Here is an 18,289-nt window from a genome sequence, read left to right as displayed (position 1 = left end):
TTTCCCATATTCCTCATATTTTGGTTTAAGACTCCAAATAGGGAAGCTGCTGGAGTTGCTTTTAGCTAGTTTACCTTGAAGTATGAGAGTTTAACAGGCATTTTAAGAACCTAAAAAATTTTATTTTATGAATTATTTTAAGACTCCACAAATATATAGTATCACTTGACTTTATAGTTCTTTACTACTACTTGTCACGTATTTTAAGATTCCCACTTTTTATAAATATAGTTCCATAAGTTAATTTTAAGATTTCTTTTCTGAGTAAAAAAATCCGTACTCTCTTCATTTAAGATAAACTACCTAGGACACATATGGAGTACTACATATAAAGATATAGACACAGATTACTATTATATTGCAGACTACCGAAAAATAGATTTCCGAAAAATATCATTTAGATGGTCGGAAAATTTAAATAAAGGTCTGATTTTAATTAAATATAATTAAATTTTCCAAAATGCCCCTTCAAAAGTTAACGGTAACGGCAGAAGATAACGGAAAGGGTGCAAAGTGTCTACGGGTTAAAAGTAAGGGGCATCATAGTGTTTATTCCAAAACTATTAGGTGCAATGTGCAACATGCTGAAATCAAAGGGGTGCCAAATGCAATTAACTCTAAAAAGAATAACATAGTGTTAATAATCAAATCCGAACCTAACGTTAGTGACAAAAAAAAATCCGAACCTAACATTAGTGGCAAAAAACAAAAAAATTATAGTTCAGTGGTAGGTTTCTAAACAAATAATAAGTTGGGTGGCAAAAAAATATATTTTCCCTTACGTAATTAACTACACAGACAGACTAAGGGCCTGTTTGGGAACGAGAAGTAACTCCTGCTTCTACTTTCTACTTTTTTTAACCCGTTTGTGTAATGAAGTAGAAACACTTTCAAAAAACTGGGCCATGCTAGTTTATCTCTCACAATTTCTGCTTCTTTACAAACATTTTATTAACTTATTTACTTCTCGCTTCTACTTCACTTCTTTACTATAAACAAAAAATCATTTCATTTAAACTAACCCAACGGCATCTAATTATTCTACTTCCACACTAAAATATAAAAATACAGTTCTCTGCACAGCGACCCTATAAAGTATAACCTATTTATCTATGTGCTGACGTGCATGTCCTAATTTACTCAAACCCTACCATTAACCACTCCCGTTGATTACGTTAACATGTAGTATTATGTATAGCCTATAGGCTATAGGATTCAAAATATTTACTCGTTTGAATTTTCTTTCCACCCTTTATACTCCCTTCCTGGGATTATAGACCACCATGGATCCATCTATTATCTTAGTAATATTTTTACATCTTTTATCCAAGACATTAATATTTTAGTGATACTGCTCAATAGTGATCATATTGGGAAAGGTTTGTTGTTCACTTGTTCCCCGTGTCAGTTGTCACCTTTCATAAATTTAGTGCACCACCGTCCACCAGGTATGATATGATATGGTTTGGTGATTTTTTAACAGGTAAACTAGTGTTGTAAAAAAGCGTAAATCGGACTTAATCGGTGAAGTTATGGAACAATGATTAATCGGGGATTAATTGAGTTGATCGGGGATTAATCGGATTGATCGGTGATTAATTGGAGATTTAATCAGTTCGGCGAGTTACGGAACATGGATTAATCGGTGATTAATCGTGATTAATCACCAACTTTTAGAACAGAGGAGTAAACAAATATTTGAAATTAAATCAGATTTGAATCGTTTAATTTCCCATAAAAAAAAGCCTATATATCATATTAACGGATATCAATTTTACATTGTTCTTGAAGATTAAGTCACCTAAGAGCATCTCCAACCATGAAGACCACTTAGCTAAAAGATGAGTTGTCATGCCAAAAATAAAAAATTTAGCCAACCATTTCAAAAGTTCACACTCCAACCATAGTGACATGTTGTCTATAAATTTGGCCAACCTCCTATGGATGGCTAAATTTGTCGAACCTCTACAGGTCTGTAAGAAATCTGTAGGAATATTGCACATCATTTATTACCATATTGAACTGATATATTCTATTTTAACAATTTAAAATATTAATAACATATTATTTTTAAATTATAGCTAACCAATATAGCCAATACCATTGAAGCGAAATGTCTTACAAGTTCAGCAAATTTTACATAACGTCTTACAGATCCAATTTAGCCAACGATTATAGCCAACACCGTTGGAGATGCTCTAAGTTTATATTAGCATGACTTTATAGTCCGAGTCCATTTTCAAGTGAGTGTCAAGAATTTAAAATTTCGGAATTTTGCTGACTCAAACAATCTCTTGGAATCTTCCCTTTATCAAATGTCGCATGTCGTCCTAAAATTGATAAACGATATCCCAATTTCTTCATGATATTAATCTTTATTATATGATATATGATATATGATACAAGTAATTAGTCTTATGTACAAGCAGTGCGGAACCAAAGCAAATTTCAGAGGGGCTCAAATTTGGAAGCAAGTTTGTAAAGGACTGATCGAAATTTGAATACTGAACCTCGATATCACATTCATCAAAGAGAGACAGCCATCTCTCTAGGTTGCACGTATTGATTGGTTAAAAGGCCTGAAAGAGAACATTATTCGGAGTGCACTAACATAAATACATAGCGTCCAAAAAAGAAATTGACATATAGAATAGTGATTTTTTTACGCCACATAATGGGTGTAGACCTCCGAAAAAGCGTAAGCAACCAGTTCCAAGTGACATGGCTTTTCACTATTCTTTTCCAAGATGTGTCACGGGTTCGCGACTTAATGAATTTATCATAGTGAGAAGCTGAGTTAAGGTAGTGTCAAGTGTGTGCGTATGACTTATGAGTGTATCTGTTTGAATGCATTTGTTAATAAGACTTTCTTTAGACTAAGGGAAGTCCAAAGCAGAGAGAGAAACATAGTATGTATAAGAATTTATTATAATATATTAAATAAAGCAACGAGAGAGATGTTCCTTATAAATAAGGTTTCAAGAGGTTGTTCTAGTGAGATAAGACATCACTAGGACATTGTTGGATCAACATTTTTCATCAAATATCCTAAATTATGACTTATGACATGTTATAATGCATCTCTTGAACTCGCTCTAAGTGTCCTAAATTATATCGACATGAATAATTCAAAGGGCTGAAAAAAAAATATAAACTATTTTTTCGAGGTTGGGGGGTCTAGTCTCCTCCAACGTCCAACCCCTCTGGTTTTGCCACTGTGTACGAGTTTACTCTCAAACTCTCACTTTCACTTTATAAGATGATCAGTTCAAAATTTTAATCCTAACAGTAGTTTTGAAAAAAAATATTGTGACATTTCCTATATTTTTATTAATATCTTATGTTTACTAAAAAAGGAGGAGATATAAATTAAATCTAGATGTTTCAATTTTTTTTATTCTAATAATAATTATTTGATATCCAAATCTTCATTTTCGATTAAAACTAAAAATGAGCCGCGGACTAGGGCTGAGCATTCGGTCGGTTCGGTTCAAAACCGAACCGAACCGAAATAACCGAAAACCGAAATATCAAAATTTTCATAAACTGAACCGAACCGAATTATATATTAAACCGAACCGTAACCGAACCGAAATATTTAGGTTAATTCGGTTTCGATTATGAAATAACCGAATTTTTTGGATTTTTAAATATTAAGAAAACAATATTATGAAAAATCAAGATATGAAACATCAAGATATGTAGCCAAAAGTGTTCTGAAGGCTTGATGTCGCTGATTTCTTCTGATGCCTGTATGCAGGTACTTAAAAGTCACAGACTCACAGGCCAACATCTGATTGGGTATAAAATCTAAACACAAAGTAGGTAAATCAGAAGATATATAGTACTTAGTGAGTAGTCGATTAGATACCTTTGATGCTTTGAATTTTTGATTTGATTCTTGACTATATAATATATATACAAATGCTTGAAGTCGGCGGCCGGCGGTGAGCATTGTCGGGAGGCGGGAGAGCGTGCGTGTAATTAGGGTTAGTGTAATGTGTTTGGGTAGAGTCAAGGGTCAGACAATCAGACCTATCTATTCACTATTCTTTTTAACTAATTCTGTATTATATATAAATTATAAATTAAAATAATACATATATATATTTCGGTTATTTCGGTTAAAACCGAATTTATAATTTTAATAACCGAACCGAACCGGATTATAATTCAGTTAATAACCGAAAACCGAATTAACCGGAATTTTCAGAAAAATAAAAATCGAACCTAACCAGAATTGCACGGTTCGGTTATTCGGTTTCGGTTTCGGTTCGGCTTTGCTCAGCCCTACCGCGGACAAAGAGTCTTGGTTGACCTCCTGTGATATCAATATTAGAGTAATCATCAACCTTCTTGCGAAGGATTGTGATTTTGAATTTTGAAATGGGGCAATTGTAAAATGAGCATAACTTAAGTGACTTCCATGTAATTTCCCCAAACTCAAATTTGAAAAACAAGCGGGCTCATCATTCTACTCTATGTCTCTATCTCATCTCTCCAGCTTCCTCTTGAATCTCCACTTCACTTGTAATCACAGCGATGTCAGTACTCAAAATCCCACTCCTTCACTCACACTTTTTCACCACTTTCTAAATCTCATCTCAAATTAAAAAACACATCACCACTCAATCCCCCAATTTCAAACCCTAACTAATCTCATTACTCAAACATTTCTCTCATAAAATGTCGAAAGACACAGCTCCTTCTTCAGTTCGGTCCATTTCTCGCAACTCGATAAAATTTACGGAGCCTAATGAGAATGATCTCGAGAGCTTATCGAGTGATCGGTTCGCCAATTTTCCACCTCCGAGAACTCCGCTCAATTCGATTCCAGATCCGTGTCAGTATTTAGAGCATAAGGCGAGTCAGGAGATCGATTGCGAGGGGTCGAGGCAGGGGAAGTCGTCGGATGCGAGGCTCGAGGCGTCTGTGGCGATGATGATGAGTAGGAGAGGGGGGAATGTGGGTAATTGTGATGGTTCTAGGGTTTCGAGTAAGTGGAAGGCGAATTCGGAGCCGAATTCTGCGAATAGTACTCCTGCGAGGAGGATTTCGAGTGTTGGTGTGAGTACGGGGCCTAGAGTGTCGGTGTATGGGGGAGAGAAGGGAGGGAGTTCTTGTAAGGCTTCGAAGAGGCTTTCGGTTGGGAACTTTGAAGTTCCGGAGGAGATTATGAAGTTTGACCTCGTGGAAGATCCTTTGTTTTGGAATGATCACAATGTGCAGGTGAATTTTGTGTTTCGACGATGTACTGAATTTTTTTTGTTTGAGTTTCTTATTTTGTTTTTGTTTTGTGTAGACTTTGATACGGATTAGGCCTTTGAATAATTCAGAGAAGGTATCCCAAGGATATGGTCGATGTTTGAAGCAGGAGAGTCCACAAAGCTTGATGTGGCTTGGACATCCCGAACTTAGGTTTACATTTGATCATATTGCTTGTGAAACAATATCGCAGGTGCTAATTTGCTCTTATTTATAATTAATAATTAATAATATGATTTTTCCAATCTCATGCTCGTGGTTTGATATTTTGTAAAGTTACTTGAATTGATTACTCTTTGATTATGATGCGAATAAACAAAATAATTTCATGTGCTAATTATATGAAGAGTGTTTATGGTTTAATGACAGATATGATACATGTCGTTTTCCAATAGGGCAATACAGCATTGAAAGAATAGTTGGCTGTATCAAAAGTTTGGACAAGAAAAAAGTACGAAGCATTTAAAAGCATTAATTATATAGGCCCTATTTGGGTAATCCAGAATCAGCTCATTCCTATTGTCTGTGTAATAAACTCATAAGTTACTAACTTTTAACTCATAAGTTGGAGTCTGAGAAGTTGAAAATCATAACTTCTTTTACGGACTTATTTTGATTTTTGAAATTTGATAACATAAAAATGTATATGAACACTTTAAAAGATTGTAATATTTCATTATTATATTACTAATTTTTATACCTAATAAGTCATAAACCATCAATAAATTCATCCAAACTCATAAATTAAAAATTACTTTTTGCTTTCAAGTAACCCTTTTATGCTAAATATATAAGTAACTTCTTACTTATAAGCAATAAGTAACTTGTTTTGATCTAAGACAGACGGCCCCTAGTAATTAAAGAAGTTTGTACATGGATGAAGAGTTTGAACAGAGTGCTTAAGAGTAGAGGCTTTATTGATCTGATTTTCGTACAGGAAAAGCTCTTCAGGGTTGCTGGATTACCCATGGTGGATAATTGTATGTCTGGATATAACAGCTGCATGTTTGCTTATGGCCAGGTATTAGTTTTTTATGAAAATGGTTTATTGTTTATCATCATTAATAAAATAAGAGAAGGAACTGTTACTTTGATGAGGTATTTGCGATAGTCTTCAAGGTCTTATTGTTTGTGCTGCAGACTGGTAGTGGGAAAACATATACCATGATTGGTGATATTGGTCAGATGGATGGAAAGCTCAATGAAGATTGTGGGATCACTCCTCGTATATTTGAATACTTATTCAAGAGGATTCACGAGGTCCGAGTTTTGTATGATATAATGAATTGTATGACTATTTTACTCTTAATATACTTACCTTATTTTTTATAACTTCAATTTATTGATAGGAAGAAGAGAGCAGAAGAGATGAAAGACTAGAGTACAGCTGCAAATGCTCCTTCCTTGAGATATATAATGAACAGATAACAGATCTCTTGGATCCCTCGTCAACTAATCTTCAAGTAATTATTGGTTCACTGAATATATGCTGCACTCTCTAATTTAATAATTAAATATGTAAGTTATATATTCAACTTTCATGCTACAGCTCAGAGAAGACTTGAAGAATGGAGTATATGTTGAAAACCTTAAGGAATATAATGTCAGAACTGTTACTGATGTGCTAAAGCTTTTGTTTCAGGTGAGAATATTTAGCTTTCTTATCACATGGTAATTATGAATATTGCCTTACAATTCTATCATGACAGGGCGTCGCAAATAGGAAAATGGCTGCAACTAACATGAACAGTGAAAGCAGTCGATCCCATAGCGTTTTCACATGCATCATTGAAAGCCACTGGGAGAAGGACTCTGTGACACACCTTAGGTTTGGGAGGTTAAATTTAGTAGATCTAGCAGGGTCAGAAAGGTAATGTTTAGCATCCTGCAAATCATTATATTCTTTAACATATATATTAAGAAAGCTGATTTTGTGTATTTTGTTAGGCAGAAGAGCTCTGGAGCGGAAGGAGATCGCCTGAAAGAAGCTGCAAATATAAACAAATCTTTGTCAACTCTAGGGTATATACATAATCGTTCAGCATCCTTCATGTTTGATTCGCTACTTGTCTCACTGTCTTATTTTTGAAAGTTCAAATATTTTTTGAATGTAGTCTGGTGATAATGTCTTTAGTTGATGTGGCACATGGGAAACATAGACATGTACCCTACAGGGACTCTAGGCTTACATTTCTTCTTCAGGTAAGACAATTATAAAGATGACTATCAACTTATCAAGCAATATAAATTTCTGGTTATTGCAAGGTTCCTTTTAACTCTACTCAATTCTTTTTCTTTTTATATGGATGCAGGATTCTCTTGGTGGAAACTCAAAAACAACAATTATTGCAAATGTCAGTCCTTCTGTTTGGTATGAACCTGCATTATTCTCCTTTTATCATACAACTGCAAAAAAGTTACATCTTTATTTAGTAATTAATATTTATCTTCACTGCAGTTCAGCAAGTGAGACGCTTAGTACATTGAAGTTTGCTCAGCGTGCGAAACTTATTCAGAATAATGTATCAGCTCTCATTTACATGTCTATTTTGGTAATTGTTACAACATGCATCTTTAAAAATATTTCTTCTAATATTTCCCATTTATCAAATAGGCTAAAGTGAATGAGGATGCTTCGGGCGATGTAACAGCTTTGCAGCGTCAAATTCAGCAATTAAAGGTATACTGTTAATTATGGATATTGACATGCATGTCCAGAACAAACCAAAAGTAATGCAAGGCCTTATCTTAACAGGGTCAGCTGTCCTTTCTAATGAAAGCTGGAAGTAATCCAAGACCTCTTTCACATTCCGCACCAAGTTCACAAACTTCTATGAGAGAAGATTTTCCTGAAACGGAGGACTCTGCAGGGGAAAGTGATACATACCATGACCAAAATATGACACATGACCAAGATAGGAAGGTAACGCGGTAATCTGTAACACTGGTTACTTTCTCATGATCAGAGAATTGAAAAATATTTCATGCAATGAGTTGGATATGGCAGCTTAAACGCTTGGAAGCTACTCTAAAAGGTGCTTTGAGGAGAGAGAAGTTTGCTGAAACTGAAGTTAAGAGATTAGAGGCAGAAGTTGCACATATGAACCGTCTGGTATGCATCATCACAAATATAGTTGCTCTTTGTTTGATATTCAAGGATTCATTTACAGTAGTTTAGTTCATGCAGGCTCAACAAAGAGAAGAAGATGCTCAGCTTACTAAGATGATGCTAAGGGATTATGAAAAGAAGTTTAAACGCTTGGAATTACTTGCTGACGGCTTAGTCTCTGCAGATAAGTATCTAGTGGATGAAAATCAAAGTTTAAAGGAGGAGAATGAGCTGCTTCGAGCTAGGAGCATTAGAAATCCAGAACTGACCAGATTTGCGCTAGAGAATATGAAACTTCTTGAGCAACTGCAATTGTATATGCTGTAACCCATCTCTCAAATGCATAACAGGAATCTTTTTTTCTTTCCTAAGTCAATTGCTGTTTCTGCTAGGTTTCAAAACTTTTATGAGCAAGGCGAGCGTGAAATACTGTTGTCTGAAGTTTCAGAACTGCGAAACAAGGTAGGGAAAAATACTCCTCTCCTTTAGTCCCATATATAGCCAGTTTATCTGCAGCATTTTGAAATATTTTATGTGAAGCTTCTGGAAGCACTTGAAGCTCAGGAAAACTATGACCAGTCCAAATATATTTCAAGAAGAGACGACCAGGTAGATGCTGTAGATACGTACATGTTCTCTGCTTGAAATTTAAGCCTTCTTTTAACGCATACTAGTTGATCAATTATAGCTAGAATATTATGGAATGCAGGGTAACAATGTTGCAGAGGAGTTAGAAGGATGTAGAGATATGAACACCAAACTTATAAGGTATGACTAAAATACAACATCTTTTCTGGTTCTGTTTAGCAAGGTTCCGAAGTTCTAGGTTGTGTTTGCATTTTGTCTCGGCAAAGGCTTGCAGCCTGGAACAATATCAATGCATATCTGCACGGTCACCTTTATTATTATCTTCTAGTTATCTATGAAGTCTGGATGCCCTTGCCTATATGGTAATTGTTTTCTTGTCTTCAAACTTTCTGATTGCAGAAAATTTGAGGACTTACAAACTGAAGTCACACAATACATGAACCAAGATCAAGCTACAGTTCACTCGGTATAACTTCAAATAGCTTGTTAACAATATTTGTTTGCAACTTGAGGTTAATTAGTTTTTTGTCTTGAAGTGGTTTATATCTATATTTTTCATTAACATGTGCGTATGTGACCTATCTAGGAATGATCCAAGAGAACCTAAATTTTTTAACCAAAACATGGTTATGATTTTTTATATCTTTTTGGTGAAATTAAATACTTAGTTACATAAATGAAACAATTGATGTGGCCTACAAGGCAGGCCACTACCTCAGCAACTAATGTTCGTGCACTAGCCAAACAAAATAGCACCAACTACACATATAAAACAATTTTTAATCAGATTCTGGATCAGATGGCTTACGTCGTACAAAAACATATCTTTTTTGTTTGATACATTGTTATCATGCTATTATTTCCTGCTTCTGCCCTTTTTTTTAAATTTTGAAGGTAATGGCAGTAGTCTTGGACTCTTGGTGTCTCAGTACCATTTAACTCTGAATGTTATTCATTCCAATATCCCACTAAAATTTCAGAACATTCACATAGTTATATTATATCGTGTATGATGTATTTATACTTATTGATATAATGTTTCTATGTCTTGAAATATATGTAACTAAATTTCACCTTGAAGCCTATATAAGGTCAATCAATTTGCTACTTGATTTCCCAAATAGATGGAATCACGATTCATGAATATTATAATGGTTTAATTGAAAAGCATTAGTGAAACTGAGGAATGAGAAACTTTGCATTAATGAAACTTAGATGATTCATACCATATGCCAGATACACACAAATTTCATGCTTGTATATCTAGGTTAAATGAGGCCTCACTTTTAATTACCCTCAGGAATTCTGAATCTATGGTTTTTAAGAGTCAGTAACTTCCTCCAGCGGATATTCTCCATCCGCGAAAACTATATGAACTGGTGATAACTGCTATGTATTTTTAGAGACATTCAAGAGTAACCAACTCAAACATGAGATGTTGCAAATTTGATAACAGTGTAGTAAATCCAACATAAGTCTGTAGTAGCAACCGAGTACCAAATACGATACTAGTATAATCTGTCTGTAATAATTGCATATATATTTCTTTTATTTGGTCGTACTTTTGTAGGCTGAAATCATACCGATTAAAAGCATTTATGGAGATATGGAAGTGTCTTCTAGCCAAGGGGATGGTATTCAACAGAATCAAAGTGATCATCACATGACTGTCCCTTTACCTTTGCAATCCAGTGACACTCTGAAAGAGCTGGTGGATGCAAAGGTCTTGATAGAAGCCTTAGAAAATGATCAGATTTGCCTAATCAAAGAACTAGAGTTTGCGCAACAGGAAAATCACAGGTTGATGGAAAAACTGAGTAATAAGGACAATGTAGAAAGGCACGCCACGATTACAGTTGATGATCACTACACAAATAGAGATGTTATGAATAAGAATTTGGATGTTTCCCCAGAAGGCAATAAACACATTATGAATGATGGATTACAACTGAAGTTGGATGAGATGACTAAGGACCTTGAGGATGCCCAACTACTTAGCAGCCATTATCTTAATAATACTGCAATCGACTTATCTCGGAAACATGAAACTGATTTAATCTGTGCAGAGGCGGAGATGGAAGCAAGTAAGACAATTCTTCATTTGCAGGAAGAGGTAGCTACTCTTCAATCAAAACTTCAGGATACAGTACATTGTATGACTGAAGAGAATGACAGACTGAGAATCAAACTTGCAGAGAAAGAGGATGAGAAACAAGGAATACATGCAGAATGGGAAAAGGCAAGCTTGGATTTAACAAACATCCTTTTGGAGGGTTCTAAATCTCTCAAAGATGCTTCTTTCCAAATAGAACATATCTCTAGTTCATTTCCTCATGTAAAAAATGAGACGCGTGAGCGTGTTGAAAGGGTTGTTGAGGTTTGTATGGAGAAGGAAGAAAAAATTTTGCTATTAGAAAGGAGCCTTGAAGATGCACAAAAAGCAGTATTGCAGATGGAGCAGAGATTAAAGTCGTTGAAGGGTGCGGCAATGGTTTTTACTGAAATTCAACATATAGAAAATTGCCCAAGCATTAAAGAAACTACAGTATTGGATGAAAAGATCAGTATAATAGAGTTATTCGAGAGAAAGCTCAAAAGCAAGGAAGATCAACTCATTGAAGCAGATAAATGTGCTAATGCTGCACTCTTGGTTGTAAATAGGCTAGTTGACCACATGGACTTTGCTCTGACAGAAAATTCTAAGGAAGATACGTGTTGGAGTGCTACTTCTCAGACGACAGGAATGAAAAAGGTTCTACCTCTGGATGAGAATCAAAGTGATTCAGCAATGCTAGAGAGTGAGACTGTTTCTAATGCAAAATCATATCTATCATCCATTCATAGTGATATCCACAAATCAGCTTTTTTATACAAGGAGGTGATTCAAGAGTTTGCTATTGATGTTCAAAGAATGAAAAAGTACTGGGTGGAGCTCAAAGAGAATTGCAAAAGTGTGCGACATGTCCCTGAATCATCGAAGGATGATGATGGGCACAAAATGCTAATCCAGATAACTGATGAACTTGCTAATATAAATGCTAGACTGGAAACCACAAGGGCCTGCACTAACAATCTGGTGGATATGTGTGCCTTGCAAGCTACCGCTGAAGCTTTACAAGAAGTAGAAATTAAATTAGCTAATTTCTCTCTTGATTCGACTGTTTCGTCTGAAAGCACTACTTCAGGGTTAGATGAATTTTCAAGTAGATGCAACAGGTTTCCTGTAATGTCACCTGGGCAAACATTGAAGCTGGAGTCTGAAGAAGGCCAACTACCAAAGTCATCACAGCCCATGAAATTATCAAAAGAAATTCAAGCAACAATCTTTTGTTTGAGGCAGGAATTCAGGATGATATATGATGCTTTTATAAGTGTAAATCTTCGATTAGCTCAACTTTTTAAAGAAAAAGATATGGGCGATTACATCACAGGGAAGGAAAACTGTTTGCCACAGTTGCCTAAATTTATGAATGATGATGAGCAGAATATACTAGATTATGAACTTTTTGAATTCACAGTGCCAGAGACAAGTAACTTTGTTCAACCCACCGAGTTGGTAATTCAAGCAAAAGCAGGCTGCTCTAATTTGAAGGAGGTAGTAATAAATTTACCTACTATTTTTTTTTTACCTAACAAGAAGTAGAATAAAAACTGGGTTCATATGCATTAGCTGTTGTTACTTCTTTTTTGATATTTAGTATTTGTCATGTTATCTTTTAGAAACTGTGAAACAAGAATTTTTTAACACTGACTTGTAATTTGCAGTTTGTCCCTGATTGGGAATTAAGCCATACCAGTACCTTCTTCAAGAAATTTGAGGAGGCTCGTGCAACCATGCAAGAAGCTGATGTTATGTTAAATGCATTACTGAAAGCAAATGAGGACTCCAGACAGCTGAGTGGTACATGGAGGCAAGCTGGTGAAGATTTGATGCTAGAGAAAGTCAGCTTGACTGAGGAGATAGAACAACTTAAATCGTCACTTCACTTGAAAGACGCTGAGAATGAAATACTACATGATCAGATTCATGGCAGTTTCATAGAAATAGCAAATCTTGTAACTTCTCTTGAAGGGTCGATCCTGCACACGCAAAGAGATACAGAGAAAATGTGCAAGGCAGTCTTTTCTGATGCCCTAATGATGGTAAAGGAAATCATGAAACATATATGTATATCCAGAGCATCCTTGGAGGGTATTTGCACCGAGGCAATGGAGAGAGAATTTGCTTATTTTGTGCTTCATCAGTGCACTGTTGGAGAATATCTTAAAAAGTTTAAAAGTTCAAGTGAAGAAATTTCTCTTCATCAAAATAAACTTCAACAGAACCATGACTATTTATTGACTTGCAAACATATGATAGGTGAAAGTGACATGTCTACAAATATTATGCAAGGTAAAGCTCAAGGTATAAGTGCATCTCTCTCTAGAATGGAAGACGTTAAGTCTGGGAAATCCTATACTGACACCATCTTTGAAAATTTGGAGCTAAGAAAAGAATTGCAAAGAAAAGATGTATTGTTGAAAGGCTTACTGTTTGATATTAGCTTGTTACAAGAATCAACCTCCACAAGCAAGGATCTGAAGGTTGAAACTGAAAATTTAGTTGCATCTTTGAGCCAAAATCAACACAAGCTTCAAATTAAAATAAGTGAGGTTGAGGATCTGCTGGTTCAAAATACAAATCTCGAGCAACGCCTGGCCAATACTGAATCTGCTCTGTTTGTGGCAAATTCTGATTTAGAACAGATGAAAGAAACCATTGATGATTTGTCAAGCCAAAATGACGAATTCAAAGTTCTTTTGAGGGATCTTTATCTCAGAAAGTCTGAGGCTGAAGAGCAATTAGCAGAACAAAGAGATGTTGTGAAGGCTTTGGAGAAAGAAATTCTTTTAAAAACTAATTCTGCAGAAAAGCAATTATACTCTTCATTCGAAGACCTTGAGAACTACTCAAGGATGGTCAGCGGCGAGAGGGACCAACTTTGTGAGCAAATTGTTGTTTTGCAAGATAAACTTGACATGGCCTATTCGCTAGCAGATGAAAATGAAGCTATTGCTGTTGAGGCTCGCCAGGTATTTACATTTAGCCAATTTTTAAAATTTCTAATATTCGCTGGATTTATAATTGAAATTTGTGATGATCTTTTAGGAGTCAGAAGCAAGCAAAATGTATGCAGAGCAAAAAGAAGAGGAGGTCAAGATATTGGAACATTCTGTTGAGGAGCTGGAGTGTACCATAAATGTTTTAGAGAAAAAGGTATTTCTAATTTAATGAAAGCAAAAAGATCTTTTCTTTACATAAATTATTATATACTTCTGCAACAAGGCAGGTAAGCCGAATTATAGTAAAAAGTATTTTCTCACATGAACCATGTTGAATTCTTGTCATGCCACGCTGTATGTGCATGACTGCATGCATAATGTCTTATGAACCTTACTACATTTGCTCGACTATTGTAAGTCTATTTTACTTCTGTTAGGTGAATGAAATGGATGAGGAGGTAGAAAGGCATCGGATAATGAGAGATTCGTTAGAAGTGGAAACCCAGGCCTTGAGAGAACGCCTATTAACAGTTGAAAACTATGCTGAAAACATGGAGTCAGAACACTCGACAGGAAGACCAGCAGAAGATCAACTTTCAAGGTAAAAATTATTTCTTCTCTTTAAAGTAAGTTTATCTGCTTCTTGATCGTCAGATAGTGAATTATAGAAAATTGCATGACAGGTCTTTGGAACTTCATGATGCACATAAGCGAATATTAGCTCTTGAAAAGGAACTAGCTGAACAGACAAAAGAGGTAAATCTAGTTTTGTGCTACATATTTCAGATTTCCCTAGTTTAGAGTAGCTCCTCAACTGTTTTTTCTTGTCTAACGCAAGTTTTCGAATATATACTGGCCCTGCAGATCAGACAGTCCAAAGAGTACATATCTGAACTACTATTGCATGCTGAAGCACAGGCATCACAGTACCAACAAAAGGTATAATAACAGAGACGTAGGCTGAATATATCCACACAAATAAAGTAGACATTAACGACAACGTAATAAATTGGTTAGGCGAATCAATTACTTTGCATTTGAATTTGGATTACTGTATACGGGTATATTTAAATTAGTCTCTCGAGTCACAAAATTGAAAAAGGCTTCTAAAAAAGTAGATATTAAGGACAATGTAATAAATTGACAATGAATTAATTTACATTCGCCAAATATAGTCTAAAAACAATGATTCCAACTAATCTTTGATTAAGAGAGACGCATGGCATATCTTTTACCTTGAATTTATGTATCACTTTTACAAGCAGCACATTCCTTCAAATTAGAACTTAGAAGATAAGATATTCTTAATAACAATCATTTTTTTTTGTTACTGTGGGCAATCATAGATAATCCTTATTCTTTGTTCAGTACAAAACCTTGGAGGCAATGGTTCAAGAAGTCAAAACAGATTCATCAAATGCAATATCTGTTTCCTCGATGTTGGATAAAACAGAAAAAGGATTGTCGAAACCACGGGGTTCTAGCTCACCATTTAGATGTATTGGAGGTCTGGTGCAACAGATGAATGTGGAAAAGGAAAAAGAATTGTCAGCTGCCAAGATTCGGATAGAAGAGCTCATAGTACTGAATGCCAGTCGACAAAAGGAGGTCAGTTATTGTTTCTCTTCATGCTTCTTCTAGAAGTCTGGACAGTGGAGGATTATTACGATTAATATGTTACATATTTTATCAATTTAAATATGCAACATTTAAGCTGATTGCTCAATTTTTTAGTTTCTGTTTTCAGTTTTCCTCTGCTAATTTACTTGTGGTTATGTATCAATTTTAGTACATGTGTTTTGTGGTTCTCCTCTATTGAGAAAATGCTGTATTTTTGGGAACAGGTGTGTATGCTGAATACCAGACTGGCTGCAGCAGAAAGCATGACACACGACGTCATTCGGGATTTACTTGGTGTCAAATTAGACATGACTAATTATGCAGTAAGATTCAGACAATATATAAGAAATACTTGGCCGTAAACTCTTATCTCCCTGTGCTTAATTCTTATCATATGTTGTAGAATATGATGGACCAGTTTCAAGTTCAGAAGTTAGTTGAGGAAGCTCAGCAACAAGCGGAAAAATTTATAACCATGGTATTGCCATTTTTTTGCTTATTTACACATAGTCATGACTTTGGCACCATAACATGTATATTTCTTTTGATGAACTAGGATAAAGAGAATCTAAATCTGAGAAGCAAAATTGAAGAGTTGATTGAGGAAAGGGAGAGGTATTTCCATCTTTTTATAAAGCATTCAAATTACCAACACGACTTTTTGTTTGTCATGATGTTTCATACTCTTGCTAAGTCCTTGAAACATGGAAGAAAAGTTGAATCGCAAATGTAGTAGATAGCTATTCTAGAAGCTTAGGACACATCTATATAATCACATGTGAAAATCACGGCAGACCTAAATTTAAAAGCTGTAGACAGAGTGGTGGTTAAGATTTACTTTCCAGTAGTATTTCATTGAAGTAGTACATGCGCTGGTGGTTTTATCCTTGCCTTTCCCCCCAAGAAGCTTAATATATTATGGACAGTTGAGTGATTGAAAGTTTAAATGTTAATCATAAGTGCCATTGAGCAATCAACTGTTAACAGGTTTTAAAAGTAATTTCTCTCTTATGACTATTGTGGTCCTCTTTGTGTGTGTGTATGCCTGCCAACATCATGTTAGTTCCTCCAGTTGCATTGTTCGACTTAAATAGATAGTTTCTAATCAACAGTAAAGTTAAGAATTTACAGTGGACTCTCATACTGTATTTTTTTACTGTTTGTATGTGCTTTTTTGCTTCTATAGATACATTTTAGAAGTGAATAGAAGAGAAGCGGATATATTTGCCATCCAGATGACTGTAGAACAAATACAAGAACGGGATCAGTTGCTGAAAGCACAAAATGACATGTTAAAGGTCTCCCTCTCTCTCTCCCTCTCCCTCCTCTCTCTCTCTCTCTCTCTCTCTCTCTCTCTCTCTCTCCATGTAAGGTGTGTTCATACCAAGAAACATATAAGCTGACCTTGATCTTCAAGTAAAACTTTTGTTGAGAAGTCTTCAGTTGGATTGAAAACTCCATTTACTTGTTAATTTTTTTTATTGCTACACTGGGGAAGCATCCAACTAGAGCTGATACGTAGCCTCTCTTGCTCTTAAGTGTTGCCACTTAAACAATGTTTATTCAATTTGCTATCAAGGCCTTTCTCATTCAAAGTTTAACATATATCCTGCAGGCTGACAAGACCAATTTACAAAAGAAGGTTGCTGAACTGGATGACTTGGTGAAAAAAATATGTGGAACCCAAACTACCCAACCCAGACATGGATTGATGAGGTCAAGCACTGAATATAACAAATTGCCTACTGATTCTGGAAGACAGCTTGATAGACGTTCTCAACACTACAAATCTGAGAATAGTCGGGCACATGGCAAACTGGACGGGCATGGCACTGACTTGAAGTTCAGGTAAGGGATCAATTACATTATGGTGTTTATAATCAGATGACATATGTCCCTTTCTTATCTAATATAATGTCTATGGTGCACAGGAAGCCTAAAGTTTAGTTTGTCATCGAATTTAGCTTCCCATTGAAGCTTTTTCAAGGAAGAAGTTTAAAAATTGCTCAGAAGGTAGCGGAAATGCAACAAGCATCAAAACCTTCAAGCAATATTGGCCCACTTCATACTTCATGAGGTCTTCGTCTCACGTTTTCACTAGGTATATAGATGTCTATAAATTTATTTTTTCACAAGCCAACTGACATGCGTTTTTATATTGGCATGCTTGTAGATGCAACTCTACTCCATTACCTGTAATTATTTTTTCATTGTAAATGTTTCCCCAAGCCGGTGATGTATTCAATTGTTTCAAAACACTATGCAGTTCAAAGTTTAAATATATTTGTATAGTTCTCTTGGTGGTACAGTTGGAAATAATTTCTGCTAATACTCACTATTTGTAGATCTTTACAAAAGAATCCTTCTTGTAACTTTTGTTTTCGAAACCCCAGTTGTGTATATATATGTTATAAATGATCTAACACGAGGGAATTACAAAGAAGAGGGACAGTTCCACATCCTTCTGGACCGGACTGGAAACCCACAGCTGTCGCAAGGGCTATATGTTAGCTAACCGCCTCATAAAAATGGCGACATTCTGTAGACTCGAGTAAAACAAAACAATCATTTACAGTACTACTGAAGACTGACAAGTCAGACATGGTATCATGAAATTGTGAAAGCAATTTGTCTTGGTCCAGCTAAGAAACTCTCTACAAGCAA

General features: G+C 35.4%; 1 protein-coding gene across 1 annotated transcript; it reads left to right on the top strand.

Annotated features, from left to right (window-relative positions):
- Positions 1-4,473: 4,473 nt before the first annotated feature.
- LOC108202865 (kinesin-like protein KIN-12C) lies at positions 4,474-17,933 on the top strand. The gene is made up of 32 exons (XM_017371440.2): positions 4,474-5,229; positions 5,303-5,458; positions 6,203-6,286; positions 6,406-6,525; positions 6,615-6,728; positions 6,815-6,907; positions 6,975-7,135; positions 7,213-7,287; positions 7,380-7,467; positions 7,578-7,636; positions 7,724-7,787; positions 7,880-7,945; positions 8,021-8,188; positions 8,273-8,377; positions 8,453-8,688; positions 8,767-8,836; positions 8,915-8,983; positions 9,084-9,142; positions 9,362-9,428; positions 10,533-12,557; positions 12,728-14,035; positions 14,112-14,219; positions 14,443-14,606; positions 14,689-14,761; positions 14,870-14,944; positions 15,374-15,613; positions 15,850-15,948; positions 16,029-16,103; positions 16,182-16,240; positions 16,812-16,923; positions 17,241-17,473; positions 17,557-17,933. The coding sequence occupies exons 1-32, from the start codon at positions 4,687-4,689 to the stop codon at positions 17,570-17,572; spliced, it is 6,984 nt and encodes a 2,327-aa protein (XP_017226929.1). The 5' UTR covers positions 4,474-4,686; the 3' UTR covers positions 17,573-17,933.
- The last annotated feature ends 356 nt before the right edge of the window (positions 17,934-18,289 follow it).

The sequence above is a fragment of the Daucus carota genome, chromosome 9 (genome assembly GCF_001625215.2).
Source record: "Daucus carota subsp. sativus chromosome 9, DH1 v3.0, whole genome shotgun sequence".
In the NCBI taxonomy this organism is placed as follows: Eukaryota; Viridiplantae; Streptophyta; class Magnoliopsida; order Apiales; family Apiaceae; genus Daucus; species Daucus carota.
This window is presented reverse-complemented; position numbering and strand designations above follow the sequence as displayed.

Bases quoted from the DNA above. Each gene is read 5' to 3' on its own strand.
- LOC108202865 (XM_017371440.2), top strand. From the start codon at position 4,687: ATGTCGAAAGACACAGCTCCTTCTTCAGTTCGGTCCATTTCTCGCAAC. The intron at 14,220-14,442 runs GTATTTCTAATT...TACTTCTGTTAG, and splicing joins TAAATGTTTTAGAGAAAAAG to GTGAATGAAATGGATGAGGA. The intron at 14,607-14,688 runs GTAAAAATTATT...ATTGCATGACAG, and splicing joins GCAGAAGATCAACTTTCAAG to GTCTTTGGAACTTCATGATG.